Genomic DNA, 9,194 nt, shown 5'->3' on the forward strand with positions numbered 1-9,194 from the left:
ATTCATCGACTCATTTAGGATTCATGGCATCAAGTATTGACAAACTTTCATCATGGGCCTCTAACTGGACAATGACATTACGAAAATCAATAGCACGACAAGTTTTGTACTCTCTGACCCGGAACAACTTAAATTTTTAACGAGCAAGGGAATATTTCCCTATAAATACGTAGACAGTTTAGAAAAATTAGACGAGACTGAACTACCAGAGAGTCAAGCTTTTTACTCTCGACTGAGTGATAAACACATTAGTGACGAAGACTACTCGTTTGCTCAAACAGTTTGGAATAAATTCAACATACAGACTCTCGGTGAATACTCTGATCTCTATCTGAAAACAGATGTCTTACTATTGGAAGATATCTTTGAAAATTTCCGTGCAAGTTGTTACAAAACTTATGAGTTAGACGCTCTACATTATTATACTGCTCCAGGACTTGCTTTTTCCGCCATGCTCAAACATACAGGGGTACAACTTGAGTTATTACTAGACCCCGAAAAAATACTGTTTTTTGAGAAAGGTCTCCGTGGTGGAGTATCTCAATGCGCCAATCGATACTCCAAGGCTAACAACCGTTACATGGGTGAAGACTTCAATCCTGAAGAAGATGAGTCCTACATCATGTATCTGGACGTAAACAACCTCTACGGAGCTGCAATGAGCATGTCTCTTCCTCAAGGCTCCTTCGAGTGGGAGGAGAAGATCACCGAGGAGAATATTTCATCAATATTCAACTCTGATGAATCCATCGGATATGTACTTGAGGTTGACTTGGAGTATCCTGAAGATCTACATGAACTCCACAAAGACATGCCATTGTGTCCAGAACACTTCACTCCACCAGGCAGCCAGACTCGTAAGCTAGCTACAACATTGCATCCAAAAATGAATTATGTTATTCATTACAAGAACTTGGAACAGTGCTTGCAACTCGGGATGAAACTTGTAAAAGTTCACCGAGTATTAAAGTTTGCGCAGTCACCATGGCTCAAACCTTACGTCGACAAGAATACCGAGTGTCGTAAAAATGCTGCCAATGAGTTTGAAAAGAACTTTTTCAAGCTCATGAACAACGCAGTGTTTGGTAAGACCATGGAGAATGTGCGTAAACACAAGGATATCAATCTAGTGAACAAGTGGCTTGGTCGATATGGCGCAAAAAGTTTGATTTCAAAATCAAACTTTAACAGCTTCACGATTTTTGGGGAAAATCTAGTAATAGTTGAGATGAATAAATTGAACGTTTACTTCAATAAACCGGTTTATGTCGGTTTCAGTATCCTTGATTTGTCCAAGATCTTTGTATATGATTTTCATTATAAATATGTTAAGCAGAATTTTGACAATGACGCTGCTAAACTACTCTATGCCGACACGGACAGTTTCATCTATCACTTCAAAGTGTCTGATATTTTTCAAGTTATCAAACGTGATATACACAAGTTTGATACTTCTGACTATCCAATCAACAACGAGTATGGCATACCTCAAAAGAATAAGAAGGTTCGTGGGCTCATGAAGGACGAAAACAATGGCAAAATTGTGTCAGAGTTTATTGGCCTCAGAGCAAAGCTGTATGCAATTAAGCTACACGAGAAAAGTGAGGTGAAAAAGAGAGCCAAGGAAGTCAAGGGATCAACACTGCGAACCATCACGTTTGATGACTTTAAGAATTGCTTATTAGATCATGTAAATATTTGTAAAGAGCAATTCTTGATAAGAAGTAATAGACACGTTGTCAAAACTATCAAACAAAATAAGCTTTCACTGAGCTGGGATGATGAAAAACGTCAGCTGCTGGGAGACCCTACAGATACTCTTCCATGGGGCTACCAGAAAGCAGATGTAGAGCCACCAGCTAAAAGGAGAAAATGTAAATAATTGTAAATAAGGTAAAAGCCCCAATAGATGATCACGTACCAGTATATGATCACGTACGCAGTATATGATCACTCCATGTATTTGTATATCTATATTCACAAATATAGGTATACAGATACATGGAGTGATCATATACTGGTACATGATCATATATTGGGGCTTTTACCTTACTTAGACTTAAGATTGTAAATAATTAATTTAAGGTTGTAAATAAATAGATTTAAGTTTTTTTAATAAATATATTTATTATAAATCATTTTTATTAATCCAACTATTATGTTTAGTATCAAAATCTAGCCATTTAACATAATATTTATTTCCACTTTTCTTAATAATTTTTTCAACTAAGTACACATCTGGACATTTGACTTTGCTGAGTTCTTCTTCATAAAATCCGCCTTGTATTGGTTGATCCTGGTAGTCCACAAGCTTGTATGTTGTTGGACTTGTGTTTTGTACTGTCTTGATGGTAAAAATCTCAGTCGTCCAGTTTGGGGTCTATCCTTTCCCAAATACATTTTTATACTTGCTGATTCGAACCTTGTCACCAACTTTGAATTTATTTTTCTTTTTTGACACTGGTTTAACTGGTTTAACTTGTTGATAGATTTTTTCAAGCAGTTGTTTCTCCTGAGCAGCGGTAACATCAGCAGGTTTCATTTTGATGGTACTGTGTTTGGTGTTATTGTAAGTATTCACCAAGTCCTCCAATATATCAGTCCACTTGTAGCCACCACGAGCTGTGAATTCTCGCCACATTTTATTCTTAAGTGTTCTATTAAAACGCTCACAGATAGATGCTTTGAGATTGCTGAATGTTGAATAAAGATTTATCTTGTGCTGCTTCATCAGATCTTTGAATTCTTTGTTGTAGAACTCTTTACCCTGATCAACATGGAGATTCTTAGGTACACGACCTTGCTGGAGTACAGACTTCATAGTACTAGTAACATCAACACCACTTTTTGATTTAAGTGGAACTGCCCAGGCATACTTTGAAAATATATCTATTATTGTAAGCAGATACTTGTATCCTTTATTGACTGTTGCATATAGAATTATCTCAACCAAGTCAGCTTGCCAAGTCTCATCGTAACCTCGGATGTCAACATGACGACGTTTATAGTTCCTGCGAGCTGGTTTGTGAAGCTCTTTAGCTATCACTGCCTTTTTGACGACCATTGAGTTTCTCAATGAGATATTTAATATTATTCTGGTGAGTGGAGACTACTGCTTTAACGTCCTCAATAGTCGTCTGCAAATTTATTATAGTAGCTTTCAGTATTACTATTTCAGAGTGTAAATGTGAAATAATCTCTTTCTGTTCACTGTCTATGCTTTTATTCAGTTCAGACATCTGTCTCCGTACAAATTGCACTGTCGCAGCATCATGTTAATTTAAAGGATTACCGAGATTGCACAGTCTTTTATTCTCAATGTTATAGTTTCCATCAGAAGTTGCATTGAAACCTCTACCAGCTGGTCCTCGTTAACCTGACTTGTCATTGTCCAGTGGACGTCCAAATATATCGATGCTCATAGTTGTGAACACTTTGACTGTCAACGTCTGAATGAAATAATTTTCTAGAAGCTTTTAATATATAACTCCAGCTTCCCTAAGCTCTTCAATAATTGACATGATTTCATTCGTGTGACTTGGATTCCCAGCAGCTTGAGACGCCATCAACAGTCGCAAACGGTCAACTAGTTCATTTGGATCATCCCAGTATACATAGTCCATAGGTGTCTTGGTGGTAATCATAAATTTTGGTAGTCCTCTACCAAGCTTTTCAACAAAATCAGCAATATATTTCTTATACTTGTTTGTTGAATCAATGTAAATACTTTTGCTTGAATCATAACTTTTCCTGTGAGTATTTGTTCTCTGGATAGTTTCCAAATATTTTGTCTTATCATCTTGCGTGACAAGCGTGTCTTTTGGTGTTTTTGTAAACAATAATTCCAACAACCCATGAGTTATTGGATAATTCCTTTCTTTGACAGTTATTGTATCATTTGCAAATGAAATATTTGAATCACCCATATATATTTCACCATGTTTTCTGCGTACTTCATATCTCATGACATTATTTTTGTGTTTTAAACTTAAACGTTGTAAATAATTAGTGAGAAGAGGATTTTTAGGCTTTGGAGTACTTGTTGATAATGGTGAGACAATATCAAGTGCTGTATTGTTAAATGAACTTTCATCATCCGTCATTAAACTGTTGTATACTTCTGGATCATCATATAAAGATTTTTTAATCTCTTGTTTTTCAACGTGTTGGTTTTCAACCTGTTGGTTTTCTTCTTCTTTTTTAATATTTTCTTTTTTCAGCTTTGAAGATTCAACTATACTCTGAAGTGGTGTGACAATAGGCTTGAACATTTCCTCCATGGCTTTTTCAGCTGTATCCTTACCCAACTTCAACATCTTGTGCTTCCGTCGGATAGCATCGCTGGCTTGAGATATCTGATGTAAAATATCTTTCTGCTTTGAAATTTCTTCAAGCTTCATGTTGACTGGTTAAAGTCTACAGTATGTATGACTATCACACTTTAAAGTACCTCAATTTATACTAATGAAGCAGTCGAATCCTTTTCGATACCTGCCACTATTCAATTCACTGTCTTTATCTATTACGACAAATCCATATTTATTCCAGCATGCCGAGCATAAATCTCTGAATGAGTTGTATGACATGTCTGTATTGACATGATCATCATAAATATGTTTCAAATTCATTTCATCTTGACGGAACAGAACGAGAAAGTTTGCGTTATCTCTAATTAGATGTTTAGGTATTCGTGTATAAGTTTGACAAAGATAAAAGCTATCAACATCCTTGTGTCGACCCATACAGAAAAAAGCTTTGATGTGATCTTGTTTTTCACAAGCAACATCGTCAAATATTATCAGGGAGTTAGGCTTAGCAACTTCAGGCTTGATTACAGCCTCATATTCGCTGAACGTGAAGAATCCAATACCATCAATCTGTTTAAGCAGTGTCTCCAGGAACTGATACTTTGGTTGGTTAAGAGACTTTGAGTAGAGATATATATTCTCAAATCTCAAACCGTTTGGATGTACAATAAGAGACAGCAGAGCATTCGTCTTTCCACAGTTTGATGGTCCACAAAATATGGTCCACACGTACACTATTTGGAAGCAAAGCACCGTGTCGTTTGAGTTTTTTCACACCGGTCCCTTGAACAATTTGATCAAAGTCGATAACTGGTTACTGAGCTCTTGGTTTCTTAAACTCCATGACTGCTCAATTAATTCTGAGGCTTGGAGGTATAAATACAGGTTATATAGATCACCAAGTCAGTCTTTGATGTTTCATGTCTGAGAGCAGACGTGGTAAAGGTGTTGTCAACCATATAATCAACAAACTCCCACTTGAACTTCACATACCAGGATATCAGTACTGTGGTCCAGGTACAAAGTTAGCCAAGAGGTTAGAGCCATATTAAAGCAAATTTTAAGGGAGTTGGGAAAGAACGGATAGGGGAAAGAGGGGACCTACTCAGTGGGAATTTTTCCATAATTAAAAAAATAATTAGACAGCCCAGACTGGGAATCGAACCCAGATCTCTCGGTTACACGCCAAGGGCTCGAGGTGATTCAGGTATAAATCCTTTGGACGCGTGTAAGGAACACGATATAGCTTACTCTAAAAATCGTGAAAATTTGGAAGCTCGTCACGAAGCTGATAAAATTCTTGCAGAGAAAGCGTGGCAACGATTTCAAGCGAGAGACACTGCTATTGCTGAAAAAGCTGCTGCTTGGAGTGTAAATAAAATCATGAAGTTGAAAAGACGTTTTGGTATGGGTCTTAAAAAAGAAAAACCTATTACCAAGCGTAAGACAATTAAAAGAAAAATAACGAAGCGTAAAACAGTTGTTAAAAGAAAGACAACGAAAAGAAAAATAACGAAGCGAAAGACAACAAAGCGTAAGATGATCAAACGAAAGACAGCCAAAAGAAAGACAACTAAGCTCAAGACTTCCAAGAAGAAGGATGTTGCTTTGAGACAGATTGTTGATGAAGCTAAAAAGTCCATGCAGCCTGGTGGAGATCCAGTTAAAACAGCTCTTAAAGGTGCCCGTAAGGCTGTCAAGAAGGCTGGTGGGAAGAAAAACGTTCGATTGCCTCGTATTCTACCAGTTCCGTCAAAGATTGGTGGACTACTTCCATTCTTGATTCGCCTGTTTGAAGGGTTATCAGCGGTTGGTGCTCTGACAGATGGAGCTGCAGGTATTGCAAAAGCTGTGAACGATGCAAGCGCAGCTAAAAATCAACTTGTTGAAAAGAAACGTTACAACTTGAAGATGGAGGAAATAGCTGTAGGTAGAGGATTATACATCAAACCTTACCGCAGTGGTATGGGACTTTATCTGAAACCATACTCAGAGGGAGCTGGCTGCAAGAACTCAAAAAACCAGTAGAGCTACCACATCGAACACTGACTAACATTGATTTATTAAAATATGCCAAGCTGCTTAAAATTCCAAATTTTCGTGGAGTTTTAATGAGAAATGATTTACCAAAATCTGGACCTAAAACAAATGAATCAGCAATAATAAATTTGGATGATAAACTTGGACCTGGGACTCACTGGGTTGCATACAAAAAAAATCATAATCAAGTAATTTACTTTGACAATTTTGGTAATCTACAATCTCCGCAAGACTTGATGGAATATCTCGATGTTGGTAGCGTAAAGTACAATCATAAAAGATATCAAGACTTTGATACAATCATATGTGGACATTTGTGTTTAAAATTCCTGACTGGACAACGATAAATTGAAGTGACTCGGGACTACAAGCGTCAGTCATGGCGGAGTCATTTACCTTGACACTATCTGGAAACTCCTCCGTATTGGAGGCAAATTATTTCCCAACGTTAAGCTCTTGTTAAGCTTGTTAAGACTTGTTAAGCTCCTAACATTTAATTCAATACCAAATATTGATGATGGTGCTAATAAATTCTATGTGTCATCAAAAAGATCCAAGAGAAGTACAATCAATAGATTTCAAGAAATAACTATACCAACAGGGAGTTATGAATTTAAAGATATCGAAACTTATATAAACAAAGCATTACCTGAACTGAGTTTTATTTTAAAAGCAAACAACAATGAGTTGAGAAGTGAAATAAAATGTGATCAGTATATAAATTTTGAACCTGACGATTCTATTGGATCATTACTTGGATTTACCAACCGCATGCTTGAACCTAACACAGCACATAAATCTGATTTACCAGTCAAAATATTAAAAATCAATGCTCTGAGAGTCGAGTGCAATATAACTACTGGATCATACATCAATGGTGAGAAGAATCACACAATCCATGAATTTTTCCCGAGAGTTCCAGCAGGATATGAAATAGTAGAGGTATCAACAAACATCATTTACCTGCCAGTCGCCGTACGAGCAATACACAACGTGAGACTCCGCATTGTTGACCAGGACGAGAGAATAGCAAATTTCTGTGGCAAGACTATTACGATAAGACTGCATATAAAAAGTCTGTAATGGGTATCGTATATGAGACAAAGACTGGTAGTGGGTATAAAAGGATTGCAGCATGTCCAAAGATTATCAGTCCTCATCGAGCTCTGAAAGTGTTGACACGTCAGAACGCAGAGTTCCTAAAAAGTCTAGGACTAAAATTACGTGGAAAATTCACAAGATAAAAATAAATTTTTGTTGTTTAGCTTGTGTGATACCATGGCGGAAATCTTAGATATAAAAAAATCGATTATTCTTTATGAGTCTATTGCCCACTGTGAAGCTTATTCACACCTACCATACGCATCATCAACATTTAACAACAGTGATGAAATAAGGATTGCTGTTCAGCATCAAGATCTGTGCTTGCTTCCAAGCAAGAGCACATTACATTTTTATGGAAGAATGAGGAAAGCTGATAGTACTGTTGTGAGTGCTACTATAAAGATGATCAACATGGCTGTCTGTCATATGTTTGAAGAGATACGTTATGAACTGAATGGTGTAGAAATTGATAGATGTGAGAATGTTGGCATTACCAGTGTTATGAAAGGGTACGCTTCTCTGAGTCCAGGACAGCAAAATATTCTAGAAAATGCTGGTTGGATTGTTAATGAAGATAATAATAAGTTGACTGATGCTAATGGCTACTTTGATGTCTCAGTACCGCTGAGTTTTATCCTCGGATTTGCTGAAGATTATCAACGAGTTATTGTGAATGCCAAGCATGAATTAATACTGATCAGATCAAATACTGATCAAAATGCTTATGTTGTTACCGCTGAGAGTGAAAATGTTAAAATTACGATTCAAAAAATTGAGTGGATTGTACCGTATATAACAATGTCTGACAAGTATAAAATTGAGGTGTTGAATTCTATAACCTCTGATCCATCTATCCCAATCAATTTCCGGACTTGGGAACCAGCTACAACCAAGCACATTTGGGCAATCAAAACAACAAATCAACTCGAGAAACCTCGTTTTGTCATCCTTGGATTTCAAACAGCAAGAAAGAATCAATCAAATCAAAATCCAAGCGAATTTGATCTCTGCAGCATAAGAGATGTTAAGCTGTTCTTGAACTCTCAGAGTTATCCATATGGAAATTTGAACCTCAACATTACGAATAATCAGTACGCCTTGATGTATGACATGTACGAAAATTTTCAAAGTGCTTACTATGGAAAAGAAGCTGAACCGCTAATGGCTAAGAAAGATTTTCTTAATAAAGCATCTCTGTATATAATTGACTGCTCCAAGCAGAACGAGTCAATCAAGTCTGGGCCTGTGGATATACGTCTGGAGTTTGAATCATCAGCACAGTTTTCAAATCAAACTGCTGCTTACTGTTTGATAATTCATGACCGAATGATTGAGTACAACCCCACAGCAGCACTGTGAGAAAACTTACCTAATGGTACAGTTTGATCCTAAGCCTACCATACATTACATGTATGTGTGGGACTTTGCATCCAGACAAGCAAGGAAAGGTCCATAGGAACAAGCAGCAAGAGATAGAGAACGATTTCACCGACAAATACAAGAATTAAATAAAATTATTGAACCTGTGTTAATTAATAAACTTAATGTAATAAAATAAATAATTAATAAACTTAATGTAATAAAAAATAATTAATAAAAAACACTTTGTAATTTAATGATTGTTTATTTATAAAACCTTATTAAAATAATTATTTTAAGATACATTAGCTCATAAAAAAGATTTATTATTACATTCATAGCAGTTCTTCAATGGATAAGGACCATCGAGTACATCATTATACA

General features: G+C 36.4%; 3 protein-coding genes across 3 annotated transcripts in view; 2 read left to right on the forward strand and 1 right to left on the reverse strand.

Annotated features, from left to right (window-relative positions):
- LOC123272897 overlaps positions 1-1,882 on the forward strand; it is a 5,903-nt gene extending 4,021 nt beyond the window's left edge. The window contains exon 3 of the mRNA XM_044739916.1: positions 94-1,882. Within this exon, the coding sequence (XP_044595851.1) occupies positions 94-1,882 (1,789 nt within the window). The remainder of the gene's footprint in view (positions 1-93) is intronic.
- Positions 1,883-3,476: 1,594 nt separating this feature from the next.
- On the reverse strand, positions 3,477-4,400 carry LOC123272898. Its single transcript, XM_044739918.1, has one exon. It carries the CDS (start codon positions 4,398-4,400, stop codon positions 3,477-3,479), a length of 924 nt encoding a protein of 307 aa, XP_044595853.1.
- A 3,225-nt stretch (positions 4,401-7,625) lies between these two features.
- On the forward strand, positions 7,626-8,810 carry LOC123272900. The gene has a single exon (XM_044739920.1). The coding sequence runs from the start codon at positions 7,626-7,628 to the stop codon at positions 8,808-8,810; it is 1,185 nt and encodes a 394-aa protein (XP_044595855.1).
- The last annotated feature ends 384 nt before the right edge of the window (positions 8,811-9,194 follow it).

Source organism: Cotesia glomerata, linkage group LG10 (assembly GCF_020080835.1).
Source record: "Cotesia glomerata isolate CgM1 linkage group LG10, MPM_Cglom_v2.3, whole genome shotgun sequence".
Taxonomy (NCBI): Eukaryota; Metazoa; Arthropoda; class Insecta; order Hymenoptera; family Braconidae; genus Cotesia; species Cotesia glomerata.

Excerpts from the sequence above, each read along its gene's own strand:
- LOC123272898 (XM_044739918.1), bottom strand. The coding sequence starts at position 4,400 with ATGAAGCTTGAAGAAATTTCAAAGCAGAAAGATATTTTACATCAGATA.
- LOC123272900 (XM_044739920.1), top strand. The coding sequence starts at position 7,626 with ATGGCGGAAATCTTAGATATAAAAAAATCGATTATTCTTTATGAGTCT.